This window comes from Ceratina calcarata, unplaced genomic scaffold, assembly GCF_001652005.2.
Source record: "Ceratina calcarata isolate Rehan_Ccalc_2016 unplaced genomic scaffold, ASM165200v1 scaffold39.2, whole genome shotgun sequence".
In the NCBI taxonomy this organism is placed as follows: domain Eukaryota; kingdom Metazoa; phylum Arthropoda; class Insecta; order Hymenoptera; family Apidae; genus Ceratina; species Ceratina calcarata.
Genome location: NW_017162322.1, coordinates 3528928 through 3550686, shown reverse-complemented (window position 1 = coordinate 3550686; position 21759 = coordinate 3528928). Strand labels below are relative to the sequence as shown.

Here is a 21759-nt window from a genome sequence, read left to right as displayed (position 1 = left end):
TCTTACTGCAACGCCATCACCATCGCTATTATAATTCTTTTTTTTTAATTTCTATCTACGTTAATATTATAATAATTACGGATTACCTTTTAATATCATTAATATTATTGCTGTTCTCGTTATCGCGATTATGTTCAATTCCGTTTTGTTACTCTTTCCTTCTCATTACCTGTTCAAACGTAGCAGAAGCATAATAACGTTCGCACGAACCGCATATTGATTTTAAAAAGGAGTAAAATGAATCGGGAACTCGATAACAATTTCAGGTAATAGTATTAGATGGTATTATTTTTTTTTTTATATTATATATGACATTGAACGTTTTATATTAAAAGAGTCACGCATCAGTCATTTGCTAGTCGTATCAGTTTTGATAATTATTTAACGATGGTCACGCTCGATGATATTGTAACTCGCATTTCTAAAGCGACAGACTCTGTCGCGAACGGGAAAACTTCGGACTTCTGCGAAAGAGTAGGTAGCTCGAAATTAGAAAACGCTTAATTACTATAATACATAGTTCGATATACAGAGCGTCCCAGAAAAAGTGTTAGAGCCAAAAAAGGGTGATTCTGAACAACAATTTCCTCTAGTAAAATGCAAAGTGAGGCACGGTTTTTTAATTATTAATGAAAAACACTGACCAATGAGAGCGCGCGTAAGGCCTGCGCTGACCAACGGCCGAGCGCTACGGTACGAGCCACCATTGCCGTGGCCGAGCGCGGGCCCTACACGCGCTCTTATTGGTCAGCGCTTTTCGTTAATAATTTAAAAACCATGCTTCACTTTGCATTTTGGCAAAGGAAATTGTTGTTCAGAAGCACTCAGATTCACCTTTCTTCGGCTCTAATACTTTTTTAGGACACCCTGTATACATATATGAAAGAAAAGTATTGGAAATTTAGATCTTCCTTTTAAAATGTTCGGATAGTTCGTCGGTATGATATTACGATTTTTAATAACGTCGACGATGTATATTTTTAAGTAGCAATGTCAGAGATACTTATTTATTTTATATACACGGTCCGCGACTATTTTCTCTTCTACCGTCGAACACGGTGAAGGACTTAGGTATTTTTTAAAAGAAAAAAGAGAAAAGTTTATGTTGTATATTTATTCAATTTTTACTGTTAAAGTTTTTTTATGTTGTTGAATAGAATTATAAAATCTATTCGCGTGTAATATTACCAGTTTATTGAATCATACAGTATATAATTGAAAAGGGAAAGAAATATAATTTATATCGTGTTTATCTCGTTCAAAGTTTATCGTAGTAATCTTGATCGCGTGAGATCCGACTTAAATCATTCGGGACGCTTTGCTGTTCCTTACAGTTCATCGGTCGTTATTCGAACGAGCAAGATTCTTAGTACATACACGCAGTATTTAAGCTATCGAGATAAATATTAAGAAGTCGATTTGCATATGTACGTATGTTGTATACAGGGTGTCCGAGAAAAAGTGTTAGAGCCGAAAAGGGGTGATTCTGGATGTGTTTCTGAACAACAATTTCCTTTGGCAAAATGCATGATTCACTTTGTATTTTGGCAAAGGAAATTGTTGTCCAGAAATATCTCCAGAAGTACCCCTTTTCGGATCTAACATTTTTAATATAACAACATTTATAATATAACACCTTGTATAGTATATATATTATGTACACGCTGCGCGATCGTATCGAATAGAGGGAAAGACGAACTCTTCTCTTTGTGAATGAAATACTCGGTCATCGTATGACGACTCATGCACTTATACATTCGTTACCGTTTACATATTATAGATGATTAATGTGTTCAATAGGCGTGATATGTTTGAAAAATGAACTAACTATCTACAATACTATCTAATCTACGATGTGTCACACGAATCCTATTTGAATCAATTGTACATACATAAGCAAACTGAAAATTTATTTCTCGTTTTCATAGTTCGAATCTGCTCCTTTAAGATACATCAGGAATATTTCATTTTTTGAACATATCGCGCTTCGTGACATGGCACATATTTTATTTGTATTATTTAAAGAGACATAAAGAAGGAACGAATGTGCACGCGTGGACACGTCTGTATGTTCGATTCTGTGGTGCATTGCCATATATTGATTATTATACGCATATTTAACGAAGCAATCAAATATTATTTATTGTTATTATTTTAATATAAATGCAGATATTAATATAATTTATGGACTAAGAAATAAGCAAATTTCTCGTAAGAGCAATACCTGCTTTTAGTCACTCATTTGCAGAATCTTCGATTCAAGTTTTACATGTATTTAATTAAATCCTCTTGACTGTCCGAGGAAACCCAGTTTTAACGTTGAACGATATTAAAGTAATTCGTCCACCGCAGTAAAAATAAGAATATGAAACGTTTGAATAAAGTATCAGTGTACAAATAATCAATTTGTACCAATTGTAAATCGCAGTAGTCTCATCCGAGTTTAACTCGAATAATTACAAACGAGAAATTAGCTTGATTTCAGTCGTGAAGTATTCTAAGATCTTTTTAAAAGAAAAACTGTCAAATGACTTTTAATTGTTAGTAGCGAACGCATTTGAAAAGTGAAAAATATCTTAAGTCAAGAGTAAGGCCATTTCTTACATATTTATACATATATGATATTACTATTTATTAGATCTTTAAGATATAAATAAACGAACGTTAAACGCACGCTTATTAAATTTATGGGAAATATAGTTTACAGACATTCGGTGTTCAATTTCTATACATGCATATTTGGTTCTATAGCGCCGTATTAGTAAACTGCATTCGTTGCATTAATAATTCTTTTAGATCGGGAAATTAATTTATTACAAGGTAACTTATTACGATTTTTATTGTGACGCCAAAGAATGTATCTTCTAACATTTGGTTTCGATAAATGACAATTTCTTTAATCTTATCGTTATTAACAAAAATTCCTTGAACAGGTCGTTACAAAGGATGACCTAAAGAGAGCTTCGATTGAAAGTTATGAATAAAATTTTTACAAATTGAAAAGTATTCAATAATTAGTATCGTCGGAGATGCTAATTTTTAAGATCGATCAGGGACCAAATGTGTGTGCGAATACTTCTATACGCATATAATAATTAGCCTTCTAAATGATCTTTATATACGTTTAACAAACGAACAAACAGAAACGGCTCTTAATTGAATTGCGTAAATGTTAAGGACTGTTTATTCCCGGTACAAAGCCCGCGGATACCACTTGGAATATTAATTACTTCGGTCTACCTCGTAGAAAAATTTTTAGACGTTACAAAATTTTTTATACTGTAAATATATTATCGAACGAACTTGTTAAATGCAATACCAATCGATTACATGTCTTAGCGTAAGTTTTATAAGCCATAGCAATACAGTTCTCTGTTGTATTTACTATGTATGTATATCTTTATTAGGTATCGATGTAATGTATATCTTGATAGATGATAAGGAAAGGAATGTAAAGGAAGAATATTTGTAATGCGTGCATCCGGTTCTATCCAAGCGTAATTCAGTGTTTATAAAACTGATCATGAAAATGAGGTGGCAGAGAAAATCGATTTCTTTTCAAACGGTATGGATGCATGGATTACAATGAAACCGACAGAACTTTGATAGAATATAGAAAAAAACAGATGACAGAACGAGGCAGATTTGTGAAGAATTATTTTAATATTTGATCAACTGATAGAACCTGTGTAACTTTTAAACCGTGGTACACGCGTGTGGTATTTACTGTTTGCTGATGGTGAACTGTACATGCGTGCATATATTTTTTCTGAGAACACGCGATCGGCGCGCAAACTAATAAAAATCCTGATCAATTGCTGTGTAGTCTAGAAGTGAAATGAACGGAGAAGAGAATGGTATCTATTGGTTTGCCGATCGTGGGGTTCTGCGCCGCGTTCAGCGGACAAGTTTAATCTGGTATTATTGTTTATAGCGGCGGTCGAGCCGAGGAGATGGATTATGATAATACAATTGTACGAAGCAGATGAATTATACACGTTTCTATGTTGGGGACAGGTGCAGCGGCCGCTGCGAAACAACGTAGGCACTTGGGCCAGATTCGCGAGCACCCTTATCAGAGGGCTGGCGCCTTGTCATGAATTCGGAGAGCGTAGTAGTCACGGTACCCTACGCAACTCCGTGAAAAGGTCAGTTCTCCGGAAATGGTTCCACTTTTATTGTCTCTCTTATCCCGATTCTAGTCTCTTCTTTTACTTTTTTTTTTTATTACAGTATCCGCGAGTATACCGTTGCCACTACGTGAAAGCCATGAATCTGTATAATACTTTAAATTTTGGCAATTTTCTTTTCACCTTGCAAGTCTCACATTGTTCCCAAGGCTGAATGTAACTAGTACAGATTCATGGTTTCAGCGTTGGTCCGATTTTTCGGTACATATAAAAATGTGATTATCATTTGAACTTATAATTGATAGACGACGAGGCATCGTATTTTAAAAAGATAGAAAAACATAGGCATACAAGGAAACTAAATAGTCCATAAATACGATCTTCTATAAAATAGACTCAACATTTTTTGAACTCAGGTCACTTTCCAAGATTATTTGAATTGCTGTCCAAAAGATCTCGAATCTTACGATTATAAATACTTGAAATTTTATATTCTTTGTCTAGTATTTGATTTATGATATTGGCAGTATTCGAAGTAAAACGACTGCAAGTTGTTACACATTGAAGTTGAAAAGTTTCAAGGTAATGTTAACTCCCCGCAATTAGGTGTAAAGATAAAGACGCGTAACTATCGTTCTTACGCCGTCGTGAACGATAAGAGATATTATGGTACGGTACGGGTGCGCACCTATCCATTATTATTCTTTATTTCGCTTTATACGAATCCTTTTTATTACTACGTTAGCTTTAAAATTAACGATCAAGTAAAAGTACCATCGCCGTCGAAGGATACAAGCAGATGGTAAAGCTACACAATTAATTGAAACCTCAGATGAAATGGAAAAAGACAACGCAAAATGCGTCTAGTATTTAAGTCCTAGAGCGTATCTGTATTTTTTATTTTCTATTTTTCTTTTAATCACACTGTACTTAGTATTATTGTCGAGAATTTTGGCAACTTGTGCCTGTGGAACACTTATTCATTCCATCACGTCCACCTTCTTTGTGCGTCTACGAGTACCCGTGCGTGGATACGCGTACGTGTCGTATGATCCTAGGTATTTGAAAAATAAACGATTCGTCCAAGAATACAGAAGAAGTATGTAGTTTGTTATTATTTTAACGAAGATGTGACAGGGGTGGTACTACGATACGATGCGAAGGCTACAATCAGAATACTTTCTACGACTACGAATTAGTTTACAATTTTTCGGATGTTCCATTCGAATCCAGGATAATACTCAATAATAAATTGCACGAGAGTATGCAAATTTAGAAGTACCATTGTACACCCGATACATTTTGCCTGTACATACAATAATAATTGAATAACTCTCTCCGACCTCGGGGAGAAGCTTGACTAATTTAATCGTTGGTACATTATTATTCAGGACGCGGCCAATATCTCTAGTAACATTAAATTTTATACGAATTCTCTGTCGCAGTGAAACAGTAAAACGGATTTAATCCTAGAAATGCATCCTATCCTATTTCTTATGTATCATCACTAACAAACACCACGCATATTTTATAATAGCATATTTATTACTAGTATAGAGCGATTATCACTTTTTACACGAGTCATCTATAACTACGATATATATGGCGTTGTCTTTATTTAAACTAACAAACAAATGCTCCACACGGCCAAGTTGACACTAACTCAATGTTTCTATTCACATTATAGTATATCTTTGTGTAGTCTTTATAACGATGATAGACGTAGAAGAAGACAACAGATTTTGTTATCCCGACTTAACAAAAATGTGTTAACAAACGTTGAAATAGTGAAATAATAGAGGGTTCGTTGTTCGTATTAAACAAACGGAAATTTATACACGGATTGTGAAAATAGAAATTCGAAAGCAAGCAAGCAAGGGATCAGTCGCTAGAATCTAGACATTTCCTTCTCGTCGCATTTTAGGTTTTTATCCTCCTTTGTAAATGTTTCGCTATTACACTTAACGCTACGTATTTTAATAACCGTACGCTTTTCTTTCAGAGATTGTACGATAAGTCTCCTGCGCGCACAAATTCATTTCGCCTACCACTTGACACCAGCTTGCTGAGAATTTATTTAATTAATCGTTAATACAATTCTCACAGTAATAATAATAATAATTATCGTGTTTAATGCCATACAAACGTATAATGTCATTTGTTTAACGCTACTATAAATATATGGTGGCAGGTGCACACCCAAGCTGCCTAAAAAACAAGAGAGAACGATACAATTTCTTTGGGAAAATAACGTACTCCTCGCATTCTTTTTTTTTGTATTTTGAACAACTAAAAATTCATCTTTTTATATATTCAAAAGCTGCTTGTTGCGTTTCACGTTTGTCGTATGTTAAAATCGTCTCGTTTCAGAACTTTTTTAAACACACGATTTTACGTGTTACTTAACTCCTACCGACTGTCCTAAGCGCGGGGAGGGTACATGATTATGTGAAACTTGTAACAAAAACGCATAGCTTGTTGTCCCTCTAATGATCGATCGAATACTCTTTTTAATAAATCACCTTTGGGATATTTTATTATTAGCATAATCGAATCAGACAAACTAAACTTTGACCGAATGACAAGATTCTAAATTCACGATGCTCGAAGATCTATGATAATAATTTAGAGGGCTTCCGATTTCAATTAGCAGTAAAACGAAAATCATATCTCTATCACGTTTTATATGAAATAAATGCTTATGCACTAATATTGTTCGAAAAGGGAGTGCGAAGCAGTTGCTCGTTAATCATTAATCGTCTCATCAGTTTTGGCAATGTATAAATGTGAAAATTAACTTGAGTGGTGAGAGGACTGCGAATTTTTCTACGTTCATAGAACTAATTGTTACCCATTTAATATGTATCCGGTGTCGATTTTGTATAAAGATTCGCAGTCTAATTACTATAGAATACTGAGAGATGTAGATGGTAGATGAAAGAGAAGGCTGCTTCCCACTAACTACATTTCTATCGACTATCAAACTGTTGGAAATCTTGATGTTAACCACGAGTCGATCATAATTAAATTACTAACAAACTGTTTTTTCTTTTCTTTCTTTTTAACATTGGTTGCCCATGGCCTATAGGCTTGGAGTGCTAACAATGGAATCCACTCGCCCCGTGCTAACACCTGGACTATTGGAACAACATCCGCGTTCGATCGGTTCACCAACCAGACGACCACCTTCGCCGTTCGCATCACCAGCCCTGTTCTTCGTCAAGTTTATCCATCCTGTTTACCCTCTTCGTGTCACTTTAAAAACGAATATTGTACAGCCTCGTTGTTAAGCCGCTTACTGCTCCTCGTTTCGCTAGCGTTTCTCCGCTCGTTTTCATCCAGCGTTCGCTGGCACAGCCGGGACAGGTAAATTTTATTAAGACTTTTCGTTACGAGTTACTTAGTTCGATCGACGAGAACGTTTCGATCCTCGTATGTCACGTTCCAACTTTCTACGATGCAAACGGTTTCAGAACGTTTCTTTAGTTTTCTTATTCGCGTGAGGTGAACGCGTTTGAACGCACGATTCGCGCGCTAGCAGTTTCGTTTCTTCTTAAATCTCTTAATAATCAGCTTTCATTTCTGTAAGTACAAAATTACTCGGCTGTCGAGTCAACGTGTGTCTTTGCCCGACAGGGAGGTCCGCTTTCTTTTTTTTTTTTTAACGTCGGGTTACTAACTTATTTATTTGTTAAGGTAATCGCACAGATTTTTCCGCACGTTTCGCAAGGGGTGATATAATCAGAAAATAGTGGATTGTAACACGTTAAGTATTTGTACATAATCGTGATTCATTGAAAACGACTCAGCAATAACTCGTCGTTGTAGAACTTTGAAATGTTTGCGCGTGAACTGCGCATCGATCGACTCATGAAATTACGTGATATTCTTTTTCGTTGTAGATATTATTTTAATTACTTTTATCATATTTACTTTCTCTTTTTATTATCTGCTCTTTAAATCGCCCCCCGTTCACTGAACTGGGAGACCATTAATCAATTGAAAGGCATCGCTTAAAATAATATAACAAATGTAGGTATAAAATACGTATATCCATACTTTGGTATGCCTTAAGAGTTTTTAATACTTCACCATTTATTTTTCTTTTTTTTTTATTTTTTATTAAACTTAAATGCTCTGAAGGTACTTGATTCAATGAAGTAAATGTATTACGTTCATGATATTATATATTTATAATTGAAATGGTTATTTTAAGCCGACGAAAAGTGTTTACGATCATTGAGGGTATTGTATAAGTTGATTCTACAAATTGATTCGTAATCACAGCGAGAATCTCATTTTTCTGTTATATCACACCTGTTAACAATTTGTATATTAAAGAAAGGAGGTCTATTTTAGAATCGTACACTGTTTGAAATTAACAATTATCGCGAAAAATAAGGTAATGTTCTCTACATAGTGATTAGACGTATTAATCACGTTTCCAGTACTTACGTCCTTAAATAGAATCGATATAACAAATAGGCAGAGTGCGTAGGAAGGGGCAAAAGCAAATTTATAAGTAATATCATCTGTTTTACGCAGCTTAGGGAAATAGTATCGACGCGTAATGGGTGCAATAAGAGAATCAAAATTGCATATTTGTAGAATTTCTTAAGTGAAATTCGAAATTGAAGCCGAGCTCAGGATACCGAAGCGGGTCGAAAATCTAAATTTATTTCTCTTGTTCTTCTTCTTCTTAATGTTAACAGAAACGTATATTTACTCATCATTTTACACTAATGTATATTAATCGATTGTAGTAATGCACGTTGAATCGCAATATGTAACACGAAGGTAGCATCGATCTTTAAGAATCTAATCTTCACCGATCGAAGCAATTATGTTTAATTAATCATTTTCATCTGTTTTCTTTGGGACTTAGAACTCTAAATGCGATCGAGAGAAACTAATCAAATCAAAATATTTGAATATGTTAATTAGGTGTTAAGAATTCTTATATATAATGTCTCGTTAATTATTATATATGCATATATGAGTCTGTTGCGTGACTAAGATGAATCTCTACTCTCTTTAACAGAGATATATATATATATATATACACAATACTTTATTATTTTGTAATTTGAAAATTCTATTACGACATTATGGTGCAATTTATTTGTAAAATAATAGATAATAATTGTTCGAGCGAAGTCGATTCTCTTATGTAAAAAACGATCGTTCCGAGGGATCGTCGTCAAGGACGGTCCTACTCTTAAAATTCGTGGACAATAATAATTCAACTAAATAGGTTTAAAGGAAAACGAATTACTACCATTTTCGTTAATTGCAATACATCTACATTTATAATGTTACAACAAAGTTATCTATATATAGATGAGTGTTTATATATGAGGTTGATTTATTTATCAGTCGATATATCAATTAGACGGATAGAGAATATTTTGTTGATTCTTTAAATTTGCCATATGTACATGTAATAATCAAGAACTTTCTATCACGTTCGTTTGTGTATAACCTAGCAAATCGTGTAATTTACGCTTGTACTTTTTTTCACAGGCATTAATATATAACTTCATTTTCTTTCGGCTACATAAGGACAAATAATTCTTATTTTCGTGTAAATAGGTATTGTATTTGATCGTGTAATTGTATTAAGAGTGATCTGAAATCTACTTAAGTTTATATAGCTTGATGTAGTCTATCCATTATATTTTAATACAAATGGAGAAAAAAGAGAGAAAGTAAAATAGAAGGATATAGGTAGATATATATATTTAGTGGAGTCGAGTAAGAACGGGGAAAGTTGAAAATTCGTAAAACGTATTTGCCGTGTGTTTAGTGCAATAATAGATGATTATATTTACCTAGTACTCATCTAAGTGACTTATAATTCTAACGTAATCGCACTGTAATTAAATACTTTGCATCATGTTCGATCTTACACATACAGATGTTTCACCTTTGGATATCATCGAGAGATCGTTCAGGCCGAATTCATTCGATGCTCACCGTGAACTCGGCGAAAATTCTATCTATTTTTTGACTTTCCCTTTTACTGTTAAACAAATGATTACACAGATATTCATTGATGGTTTATATGTAGATGAGAACTTATATATTTTTTAAATCTTATACAACTGCAGGTATGTACGCATAATACGTTGCAAAAAGTACACGAACAGAATTTTTTGGGAATTTATGTATATAAAAAATGCATATCGATCTGATATTTAAAAAGCGAAAATGTGAACACTAATATTTCATTCTTATTTCGTCGCATTCACCTATCGAGTGTACGTGAGTAGAATTATCGATTAATAAACCAGAAAAATGTTTGTGGTAACGTGTTCATATTAATAATACTAATACCTATATGCATAATACGTTGCAAAAAGTACACGAACAGAATTTTTTGGGAATTTATGTATATAAAAAATGCATATCGATCTGATATTTAAAAAGCGAAAATGTGAACACTAATATTTCATTCTTATTTCGTCGCATTCACCTATCGAGTGTACGTGAGTAGAATTATCGATTAATAAACCAGAAAAATGTTTGTGGTAACGTGTTCATATTAATAATACTAATACCTATAAAATTGTTTTTGTTATGGTATTTTTATTAGTATTATTAATGATCAATAATTTACGTAAACGCTATCTAGTTGATGTTTGTTCATCTCGCAGGAAATTTAATTTAATTTTAACAACCGCGCAATATAATGTATTACATTGAGAAGTTTATTTAAAAAATAGTAGAAAAGTGTATCGATGAGAAATAAAAAAGTAAAACATCACTCGTTGTACAGTGGCAATAATTAATTGAAAAAAAAAACAAATATGTGTATGTGCCTTTATATTGTATTTGCGTTTGTAGCGATAGTCGCATGATTCTTGTCAAAATTTAATATTCGATTCGTTTGTAACATTTAAAGAAATGCGAACGCGTAAAAGTGTTATTAATTAAAGGATGATAGACAATTTAGTTAGACTATACTTTATAGAATTACCACAGTTTATTAAATATTCGCGAATATTTACAGCTCGATCTTAGGTACTCACATCGCGGAATTAAATTAATTGAATAACAAAGAATGCTAGTCACCTTTGGCTGGAGTTATGATTTTGGTAAACGGTATAAACCACCGGAGAACAGTAATTGATGTTCACGAACTTTTCTATCGAGAAACTGCCTCAATTCCGGCAGGCCGCATTCCATCGCTCCCGGCCCTTGAGACGCGAACATTTTCAACATCTGATGAATCCTTTCCAGCGGCATCGAGTCCAAGTTAGTCAACATGCCGACGATATAAGACCAGAACACTTGTAACTCCTCTTCCCTTTGATCGCTCGCCGATGCCATCACGCTCTCCACTTCCTCCTCCTCGACGATATCCGGCAGAGATCTGTTTTTCGTTGAGCTCTCTTCTTGCAGTATGAAAACGTCGTTAGAAATTTCTTTCAACAAACCCTGCGAAACCCAAAAGCTTATTTTCCTTCTTAACACAGTCGCGGGAGCATGCATCGCTTCCGCGAGCTCTTCCAGGGTCCACTCTTTTTTGTCTTGAAAATGTAAGATTATCGTGGCGTGTATCGGCGTCACATTCATTTCCACCTTTCTATCCTTCAATTCGATTTCTAAGGTGACGTTTCCAAGATGCGGCTTCCAACAGAGCGTCCTGTTACCCTTTAAAGTCTCGAACGCTTTCACGTACTTGTTCAACTGATTCTGTACGACCTTCGGTAATTCCAGCTTCCAATTTTCTTTGAACGGTGGCCAAAATTGTGCCGACAATATTAATGCGGACGTAGGGAAGTGTTCTTTCTCAAGAGTGTAATTAGCATCGGATTGTATGTGACCGTCGATCCGTTTAGAATCGTACACATCTTTCAACATGACTTCACAATAATGAAGCTGGTTCTCCCCGAAACGCCTTTTTAACAATTCCAAGTGCCGAATCTCGCGTTCTGTATGATAATTCAATTGAGACAACAGTCTATCCGCTAATAATGTACGATATTCGTTCACGAATAAATCTTGACTTCCATAAACGTTCACTAATATCGATATGATGTCCGACATCTTCCGCTGCGCTGATTTCGCTGTGAAACGAAGAACGCTCAAATTCCATGTAACACCGTACGAAATGTAAGGACTGAAACGAGATGTGCGTTTGACGAACGTACCAGGATCAGCGTCGACCGGATCTGGCATCCATTTGTCCCAATCTTCGTTCTCTTCGTCCCCGGAGCCATCGTCTAATTGCAACGACTCTCCTTTAACTAACTCGTCGGCCAAATCACTCGGTGAATCATCGAGTAAATCGCTGACAACGCAACGGACAGTATCCTCCCTCGTTTTCAGATAAATTCTAGTACGAAAGTATTATAAAATACAATGCCGATATGTAAGTATTACGTGGCACTTACTTAATTGGCTCGGTGATAGTTTCAAGGAGTACACCTGTAGGGTCCAGTTGTCTCAACGCTCTTATAGCTGCTATGTAAGCTGTTATTATATCAGGAGTGTTGACGCCTGGGTGCAGTAGTCTCGTTTTCAAAGCCTCTTGCAAACTTTCTATCAATACTTTTCGTAAATCGGTCCGTTCCAGACAAATACGTAAATCGTCTATCGCAGGCTGAGAGTCAGGATACTCTGAAAAACAGAACTATGTATCGCACGGACAGTAATACTTAACATAAATAAGTTACTAACCGATTATAATATCGAAGAGTTGTTCGATCCTGAATCTTGTGTACGTCTCATATAAGAAGTGAGACAGCTTTTGCTTAAATTTGTCTATAGCGTTACGGGTCTGATCGCTCAGGGATACGATCTTTGAAAAGCCGCCGGAATATATTCGTATCAACCAACTGACAACAACTGTTTCAAGCCACTGAAAGATGAATTATGATGTCTAAGCTTTACGTAAATAATTGGACATTAGGTCGACTGCAATGTCCATGTAAACTAGTAATAAAGACAGTCTTACGTTTTCCAGTGATGTTAATTGCGAGACATCAAACGTTTTGTCACACGACTGATTCACGTGATTTTTTATACGTATGTGTATCAACGATGTGAGAACGTTTCCAACCAATCTCTCTAGTAATTCTAATTCAATTAATTTTCTGTTGGTTTCGTGAAACATAAATACTATCATCTGGCACTGGCATTTCTCCAGTTCTTGATAGCAGCCCATGCATTGGTTCGAATCATTTCCAGTGCTAACTATTAAATAAATGATGTATTATTTAAAACGAAGAATTGAAAGATGTTAGCGTTATATCGTACAGCATCGTTTACCATGAGTCGAGCTGTCTGCATTACAAAACACGTTGAACGCAATTCTATAGAATTGTTCAATGATATGTTCATACCGCAACGGTAGCTGACTTAACAACGTGGAACGCACGATTAGTTTAAACTGGCTCAGTACATTGTGTCCACTCGTTGTACTTTGATTAGCCTCGATTTCAGTTAGATATTCTAATCTCTTTAACAATGGTAAGAATTCTGTCAGGCTCATATACAATCCATCCACGGCACTTTTGAAATGTTCAAAGCCTGTTTGCTCATCAGCCGTGATCGTAAAATTCTTCCAAAACGCAGGTGCTACATTTTGTCGAATGTGTAATTCTATGTGATAAATAACTACATCTTCAACGAACTGCGTCAAACCCAAGGACTTTATTTCCTTAACAACATTAGTGAATTCTTCATCTGTACATTCGTTTTGAATCTAAAAATATGTTTATACATCGATTAAATCACGTTTTAAAATCAGGGAACTTGTTACATATTTACAAGTAAGTACGTAAACGAACCTTGTCGTACAAAATAGGAAATGCATATTGGATTCGAGGAAAGAACTCTCTCTTGTTCAGCTCTGATTTAACCATACTATTGGAATGAAACAATCTTCGTTGTTACTTTAATTTTATCATTCACTTTCAAGATTACAAACACCTTTCAGAATAGTTCGGAGGAGATGGTACCAGAGAGAAATTTTCTCTCTGATAATACACCATAATACACTTATAATCGGGACGTAAAATTAGGAGGTTGGAGGTTAGACGCGAATCTACCTTCCCGCGAAAGATAGAATTTGAATTCTGACTAATTAGTCAATTGCATGAGATAGAAATTAGAAATTACAATGCGTTCAGCGAGACAAACACGAAGAACTAAAAAAACAGAAGCAGGTAGGTAGACGAGGTTAACGCAGATATTCATTTATTCTTTTCAAAATATATATTTTATTTCAAATTATATTATTAAATTTTATTACGAAATATATATTTTGTTCACAGTACAAATTAATTACAAGTCTACAGTGTATTTTAAGCTCAAGAAGTTTTTGATCAGTACATATGATTAAACTCATACAATACAGTTGTAATCATGGCATCGCTCATGACACACATGTAAAAATATAAAAAAATACAAGATGAACGTCTCAATATTTCTATCGGGCACCAACCAAGTGAAAATTAAAATGGATTACAGTCATTGTATAAAATGTTTTGTATTTGTCTGAAATTAATGTATGCTATTATTATCTATAATAGCCTTTAAACCGAATTTATAAACATTTACGAAAAACAAGTAGAAGACGAAAACAAGCTTTTGGTTAATGCAACATAACTATAATAAGAATTTGTTTTTCTTATATTCATAGTCTCTACACATATTTGTATTCGAATACGTTTCCTTCATTTTTTAGTTTTTATTAAAATAACGTTTTTTCAACATCTTATAGTCGTAAACTAAAATATTAACAATTTAAATGAACACGAGTCTTTATGATTCCTCAGAATGTTAGTTAGGTAAGTATCCTATACTATCAAAAATAGATGACACGGGCAGATATGTATTTAAAAGTAGTTCTCTTGTTTCCAACGTAAACTATAAACATTCATTTGGTTAAACTGATTTGTAAAACAATACGAAATTCACTTTTAAGTAATATCAATGTATCAATGCATATGATTTCGATTTGTCCACGGAAGAAAAATATCAATCTATGTAATGGTACTGATATCGTCGACGATAACAAAAAACGTGTCGAATCATATGGTATCGTTCGAGCCTGTAACTGGATCCAGACTCGTGTCTACGATTTCCCTCTGACTCTCCTCGAATACTGATTTCGGTATTTTTATGTGCCATTTTGGCTGAATTATGCTCAACCTATCTTCGTTAACTTTCTGGGGAGTCTGTCGCTTTCTTTTCTTTGGTGTTTGATCGGGCTGTTTCTGATTTTTATACAGCTTCATTTGTTCTTCTGTTAGCCTCTGCAACATAATCCTACATTCGCGAGTATTGACGGTCACGGGCTGTACGATCTTGACCAAATCAGTGAACGCGTTCCTCGAAAGTGGCCCGTTACCCGTGCTGTTACTCTCGTTAACGAAATGCATCTCTCGGTTGCCCTCGTTTCTGCTTATTTTTATCTTGATCTGTTTGGTGATGGGTAAAGTCGTCTGTCTGAACTGCTTCGGTTTCATTGTCCTCACCTTTATTACCGATTTGTTCACTTTCGGCTGTTTCCCGGTCTTCCTTGCTCTTCCTACTTTGTACGGGTTAGCGTCCAGAGCCTTGTCCAGTTCTTGGCACCGCTGTTTTATAACTTCCAATTTTTGTTGGCCATCCTCGAGATGCATCTTCATCGCTTTTACTTTCTTCTTCAACGCCTTTTCGTACCTCTTCTCATAATGTTTCAATTGTTTCCTTATCTTTTCGTTTGCCTCCGACAAACGCCTCTCTTCCAACATCAGTTGCTCGATCCTCTCGCTTCTCGGTAAATCCCCTTTCGACCTCGCATCTTCGAGATCATCTACGAGATCGTACCGGTCTATTTGTTTTTTAAGAATCTGAAGAATTGTCTGAATTTTATCTTCCTGGCTCTCACCCGTCGTGCTCGTAGATACGTTCATCGTTTAGCATACGATCTGACACGATCGCAGGTAGTTCTGGCTGAAACGTCTGGAATGCTGGATGACCGCGTGTTATGCTATTGACTATTGGCCACATTCAGCACCAGCATCCAGGAAATTCTTCGGTGCGTCCATTTAACGTAAACTGTTCAATTTAACTCACTTAACCTCGAAACAGCGTTTACCGATGCTCCCCACAGGTGGCTGCGGTGGCTGTGAGTCACGACCATCTTTATTCATCCCCCATATAGCAATATGCGTTATTCACCTAAGTCAACCTAGGTATTTAAAATACAATAAAAACTAAATACTTTTACTTCCTTATTACCATAATTTAAACAATACTTTGTGGAAATCTTGAAGAGTGCGACTGACAAAGTGTCGTAATTCCAACGAACTGAATTTGAATGATAAATAACATAAATGACATTACAGTCAAATTGAAGTCTATAAAATCGTAGCATCTCCCGGACAAAATATTCTACGACACGTATAATGATTCGAACGAAATCTTGAAAAGCTGGAATTTTGAATCTCATTATCTCGTATGCATTCGTACGCTGCGTTCGCGATCAGAAGAATCGAATTAGTTAATTAATCGTTCATGAAAGATGTTTCTACTTCGTTTGTATGTATAATAATTCATCAATAAACGAACGCAATTTATTCTCTATAAAGGCGTGTCTGTCTGTATGTGTATATGTACGTGTATATTTGACATTAATCGTAAAAATTTGTTTAAAACTTAACAAAGGCCGTGTGAATATTATACATGACATCGATATAAAATATTCTATACGCATTTTATAATCTACCCATGTATATCCTTAGTTCAACATTCATGTATGCGTTTATACATATACATACGTACGTATGTATAGTCTTTTTAAATAGGTTCCTCGCTTAAATAAATTAGTGTTGGTTCAAAGGAAGGATAAAATTGCGTTATGTAGAAACGAATACTTTCTTACATTCGTACAAGAAGTAAATATTTCAATTTATACATCGGTCGGAACGTAACAATAATGGTGAAATTGTTGAATAAGACTACTTCTCGTGTTACAGGCTACTCTCTCTCTTAATTTGTTTTTCCCTTACTTGAAAACAGGCATATTTTTCATTTTGTTTCACAGTTAATAAATCGGTGCTATATTTGAGTTATACGTTAACCTTACGCTATTTCGTACAGGGTTCTGCTAAATTTACTATCTATCTCAACAGACATCCATCTCAATTAATAACAATATAGACATCGAACCATAATAATAGGGATAATGATAGTCCTGTAATTTTTTTCTCATATTTTTTCCTGTCCCAGGTGACCGTTCCAGGTCATCCGTGGCACAGATACATCAGCGAATTAATTCGACCATCTCGTGATTTTCTTTTTTTGCAATAAATGTATTTCTCCTTCTTACTTTATTTTACCGTTTTTTTTTGTTTTAGTTCACTTACAACTAAGAGTAGCGATAGTAGCTTTATAGCAGCAGCAGCGGCAATAATGATAATATTTATAATATATATATATATCTATCGTTAACATATTTCGATAAAATTATATTAATAATTATAGTTGTAATCGTCATGATCATCATCGTTTATATACATGTATAATTACGTGCGTGCATATATATGACGCGCACACACGTTTTCCAGCGTGCAGGATTATTATTATTATTATTATTATTAATCGTATGTGTACGCATATATTACACGCGCTAAACCTTCTTTCTCATAAGAAATCTTATAGGTATGTATCGATTCAGAGCTCGCGCAATATTTTCAGCTCCACATTTATTATATCTCCAGGATCGTGGCTTAGATTTAAAATGAGAAACATCGTTTTTTTCTTTTTTCTTTTCGGAAGTGATCGTCAGCACCGCGTACTTCGTTATTGCAAACAGATCTATCTTCATAAATCCTTTCATTCCTTTCACGCTTCGATACGGTATAATAAATTGCTATATAAAAACCATCGCATCCAACGATCTTGCAAATTATTATGCATCCCGTGACATACGAAATAACAAGATTTAATTCACCGAACAGCCTCTATAGATTGCATGATATGTTCAATGCAAAAACCGCGAATTTCATATGATAATCAGCAGAGAATAAATGTATCTTACATCGTGGAAAGGTAGTAAGATTATTCCATCGCGGCTCGAGACTTTCACTTTGGGGAGAATTTTGACAGTACTATTAACGTAATATCGTATGACCAAATAAGAAATTATCCGATTGTCTAGCTATAAGGGAATATCTTTTCCTCGAAGACGGACTAGCCTTTTCAGACAGAGACGCCAAGTATCAACCTAACCTAATCCTGTTCCGACGGAGACGCAAACACGTTACGTCGTTATCATCTCGTTAAACAAATTTTACCGTTCGAATTTGCGCGAATAGTATGCATAACTGTTCCGGGGAAAGTCGCGGCTACCCGAGCTAGATGTACCGCACGATACTTAAGGTTTGCTGTATTATCAAACAAATCCAGAGGTAGTAGAATGACCGTAAAATTTCAATGAAACAAAAATTCCATTTATAAAGTTACCCATGTATCGTTTGTAAGAAGCTACGTCCGAGAGGACGCGTGTCTAACCGACGTATCAGTTTTCTAGAGCTTCTCGATAAATGCGATTGTACTTAATGAATTTATGAGCAACTCCGCGATGACTCTAATTGTTACGCTAAGTGTGTTCCCGACCCATGAAATCTTCCTCCCGACATAATCGGTTGTTCGTGTCTATGCGAGCATCGCTCAGCCACGAGGGACATTAACAATGAGTTGTAAAGATGCAATTAAAAAGGGCAGCTCATACTGTTCGCCATACCAATGAGAGAGCATCGCAGTTCTCGAAAACCACTTTGTTGAACGTATCGCCCGACCATCCGGACGCTCGTCCAGAGAGCCGAGCAGAGCGCGGACACACGATTACAAAATACGATAAAATCTCTTATGCGAGGAAGTTAAGCGGATGCTCCTTGGTAGAAAAAAAGAATGTATCGTTTAAAATCCATTTTTATATGTACATGTACGTCTATCTGAGAGTTTCACACAAATCGAATAAAAATGAATAAACATGCCTTAAAATTAGTTCGAGTGAAATTCGTTTAAAGAACCAAGGGGCATACTTAGAACTTCGCACCGAGCTCGACGTGGTATTTTTGAAAAATGCGCAGGTACGCGAACGTACGATATGACCTGTGCATCTATGTGCTTGTCCAAAACGTCCACCACTCCAAGACCTAGCAGGCACAAGAATCACCCTTGCCGTTGGTTCTTTGGTCGTTAGTGAGTTTAATTTGGTCCGGGAATTCGTTATATAATTCCACCTAGATCGATAACATCGACGTATCATTATGCACGTTGCGATTAAAGCTAAATATAAATGAATAGATATAAAAAGAGAAATGCTAGAAACGTACCTCGCTTTCTTGAGCTAAAGCGTTCTTCGCTATCGTTTGGAAGGCTTGCTCAACGTTAATGGCTTCTTTAGCACTAGTTTCGAAATATGGAATATTATTTTTAGATTGACACCATTGTTGCGCTCTCTTACTAGAAACCTGAAATTTATTAGACTCCGATAAGATCTCGTATCTATCGAAATTATCTTATCCTGTTCATTGTTCCAAACGATCTTACCACTTTGGACTCCAGATCAACTTTATTTCCAAGTACAACGAACGGGAAATTATCTGGGTCTCGAGGAGAGGCTTGGATCAGAAATTCGTCTCTCCATGAGTCTAAAGATTTGAAGCTACTTGGTGCAGAAACGTCGAACACGAGTACACAGCAATCGGCACCTCTGTAGAATGCAACGCCTAGAGACTGAAACCTTTCTTGGCCAGCTGTATCCCAAATCTGTTTAAGAACAACAAGAATTCGAGATAAATTCTAAAACGTTCGAGAGTAAAAGTACAAGTTATTCATCGGTTGACGTATAATATTTACCTGCATAGTAACTATCCTATCGTCTACCATTACTTCTTTGGTAAGAAAATCTGCACCTATGGTGGCTTTGTATTGATTGCTAAATTTCTTGCTTACATATTGGTTCATGAGAGAAGTTTTACCGACTCCTGAATCTCCAAGGATAATCACTTTAAGCAGCACTTTCTTACGAGATGCCATTGCGAACTAAAAACAAAATAATTATACATTTGTTACAAGATAGAAATCATGATACCAAGGACAGATTTATGTTTGATAGATATATCATGAAGATAACGTTAAAATATGTAAATACAAATCAGACAGAACCTTCCAGTGTAATCAAATGATTATGTATCCTATAACGTAGATATGGATGATATACAAACAATGAATTTGGTGGATGTGCAAAAATTAATTATTACCAAGTACGATATTTATACTAAGTGTATCTCAGTTCCTTTGAATAAATATGTAATCAAATACTTGGGACTTTGCGTATGGAACAAAGTCGTGCAACTTCTCTCCGAATGAACTGCGAGTAAATAGGTTGTTGCGAAGTAATTTTACGATCGTAGATACGTATCCCGTTAGCACGGAGCAACTGCGAACGTAAAATCGCGAACGTAAAACGATACGTACGTGGAACAATAATCCAAATGTCACAGATAGATGACTTTTTTTAGTGAATCATTGGACGTGAATGGGAAAAGTACTCCCCTTGCAATGACGTATGTACATTACTTGGAAAAAATCACTGCGCGGAAATGTTCTAAATACGCGTTTTGGCGGTTAACGTCTACGACGTTCGAGAAATATTATTCTGGGAGTAGAAGAGATAGCGTCGATACGAGCAGAGAATGCAATAAAACATGGTACGGAGGATCTGGCAGACGTAAAACAGAATCCGTGCGAACTGCGATGCTTGAAAACCTGTCAACACGCGAGTCACGACAATTGGTGATTTACTACTCGCGGCTGAACGAACGCCCTGAGAAATTTAGATGACGTTCGTCCAAATACGTGAACGAACGTCGACGATATAATAAATTACTAGTGAGAAATTCTGTTACCTTGAATTAGGTAGAAAACAGTCTCGTGAAATTCGTCTCGGCCACAGCACTTCACACAAAGAAAATGGCGTGTTATGAAATCACGAGTATGACAACGATGTCGTCACCTGTTCTTTGCCTCTTTTATCGACCGAGTACGATCGAGTCTCGATTGTTAAAATCGATAGACCTCGGTGTCGATTCTCAGGAGTGATTGCACACTATGGCTGAAATCTAAAATTTAAAGTTCTACGATTCTCTGGAAAAAAAAATATAGTATGGTACGGAAATCGAGAGTTGGGACCGTGGTCAGAATAATCCATACTTATAACGATACCTCAGTCGTTAGATGATTGAGGTGTGATTAAGGAATAATGAGAAAAATATTCTTCAAACCTAACTTAACCTAACCTAACCTAACCTAATCTAAGTTTCACTACTCCTCAATGCACGGCGCTATGATCGAAATTCCTCTCTTACAATCATAGAGATAGTATACATAGAGTACAGAAGCCAACCGCAAACGTGAGTCGCAAATAGAAAGAGAGAGGAACACGAAAATCATGGTGTAAAAACATAAGGTGTGTTCTTGCGCATCCATTTGAACATCCATCTGTTCACGGACACTTCCACTCGTTGGCCATTTTGGATTTCTAACCAAACACGCTTCATATTAAAACAGAGTAAATTTAAAAATCGTAAACATGTAAAAAATTAGGTTCTCGGAGTATAAT

At 35.6% G+C, this 21759-nt stretch overlaps 4 protein-coding genes and 1 long non-coding RNA gene across 10 annotated transcripts in view; 2 read left to right on the top strand and 3 right to left on the bottom strand.

The window, feature by feature from the left end:
• Positions 1–10440, top strand: part of how (protein held out wings) — a 23398-nt gene extending 12958 nt beyond the window's left edge. For all 4 annotated transcript variants that reach the window (XM_018026546.2, XM_018026544.2, XM_018026545.2 and 1 more), the window contains exons 7-8: positions 4018–4148; positions 7219–10440. In XM_018026546.2, the coding sequence (XP_017882035.1) occupies positions 4018–4100 (83 nt within the window). In that variant the 3' untranslated portion in view covers positions 4101–4148; positions 7219–10440. The remainder of the gene's footprint in view (positions 1–4017; positions 4149–7218) is intronic.
• Positions 10441–11085: 645 nt separating this feature from the next.
• morula (anaphase promoting complex subunit morula) lies at positions 11086–14083 on the bottom strand. The gene is made up of 7 exons (XM_026814507.1): positions 13928–14083; positions 13407–13842; positions 13093–13331; positions 12816–12996; positions 12530–12755; positions 12287–12471; positions 11086–12202 (listed from the first exon to the last, which is right to left on the bottom strand). The coding sequence occupies exons 1-7, from the start codon at positions 14000–14002 to the stop codon at positions 11217–11219; spliced, it is 2328 nt and encodes a 775-aa protein (XP_026670308.1). The 5' UTR covers positions 14003–14083; the 3' UTR covers positions 11086–11216.
• Positions 13822–14555, top strand: LOC113464491 (uncharacterized). Its single transcript, XR_003389349.1, has 3 exons — positions 13822–13909; positions 14077–14305; positions 14414–14555. It is a non-coding gene; the product is annotated as an uncharacterized LOC113464491 (long non-coding RNA).
• Positions 14375–16588, bottom strand: LOC108626099 (uncharacterized). Its single transcript, XM_018026550.2, has 2 exons — positions 16015–16588; positions 14375–15939 (listed from the first exon to the last, which is right to left on the bottom strand). The coding sequence occupies exons 1-2, from the start codon at positions 16037–16039 to the stop codon at positions 15173–15175; spliced, it is 792 nt and encodes a 263-aa protein (XP_017882039.1). The 5' UTR covers positions 16040–16588; the 3' UTR covers positions 14375–15172.
• A 396-nt stretch (positions 16589–16984) lies between these two features.
• On the bottom strand, positions 16985–21164 carry Rab7 (RAS oncogene family member Rab7). Of its 3 annotated transcripts, XM_026814509.1 has the most exons (6): positions 21047–21164; positions 20399–20577; positions 19995–20180; positions 19686–19904; positions 19469–19606; positions 16985–19375 (listed from the first exon to the last, which is right to left on the bottom strand). In XM_026814509.1, exons 3-6 carry the CDS (start codon positions 20172–20174, stop codon positions 19289–19291), a joined length of 624 nt encoding a protein of 207 aa, XP_026670310.1. In that variant the 5' UTR covers positions 20175–20180; positions 20399–20577; positions 21047–21164; the 3' UTR covers positions 16985–19288. The 3 variants fall into 3 exon arrangements, with proteins under 3 accessions (XP_026670310.1, XP_017882040.1, XP_017882041.1); XM_018026551.2 differs by lacking the exon at positions 20399–20577 and having other exon boundaries at positions 21047–21161; XM_018026552.2 differs by lacking the exons at positions 20399–20577; positions 21047–21164 and adding an exon at positions 20616–20970.
• Between the last annotated feature and the right edge of the window lie 595 nt (positions 21165–21759).

Coding starts and splice junctions, on each gene's coding strand:
- morula (XM_026814507.1), bottom strand. CDS start 14,002: ATGGTTAAATCAGAGCTGAACAAGAGAGAGTTCTTTCCTCGAATCCAA. Junction 12,756..12,815: donor ACTCTTCGATATTATAATCG/GTTAGTAACTTA, acceptor TCTGTTTTTCAG/AGTATCCTGACTCTCAGCCT. Junction 12,472..12,529: donor ACTATCACCGAGCCAATTAA/GTAAGTGCCACG, acceptor CTTTCGTACTAG/AATTTATCTGAAAACGAGGG.
- LOC108626099 (XM_018026550.2), bottom strand. CDS start 16,039: ATGAACGTATCTACGAGCACGACGG. Junction 15,940..16,014: donor CGTATCTACGAGCACGACGG/GTGAGAGCCAGG, acceptor ACGATCTCGTAG/ATGATCTCGAAGATGCGAGG.
- Rab7 (XM_026814509.1), bottom strand. CDS start 20,174: ATGGCATCTCGTAAGAAAGTGCTGCTTAAAGTGATTATCCTTGGAGAT. Junction 19,607..19,685: donor TTGATCTGGAGTCCAAAGTG/GTAAGATCGTTT, acceptor AATAAATTTCAG/GTTTCTAGTAAGAGAGCGCA. Junction 19,376..19,468: donor CTTTAGCTCAAGAAAGCGAG/GTACGTTTCTAG, acceptor TTATCGATCTAG/GTGGAATTATATAACGAATT.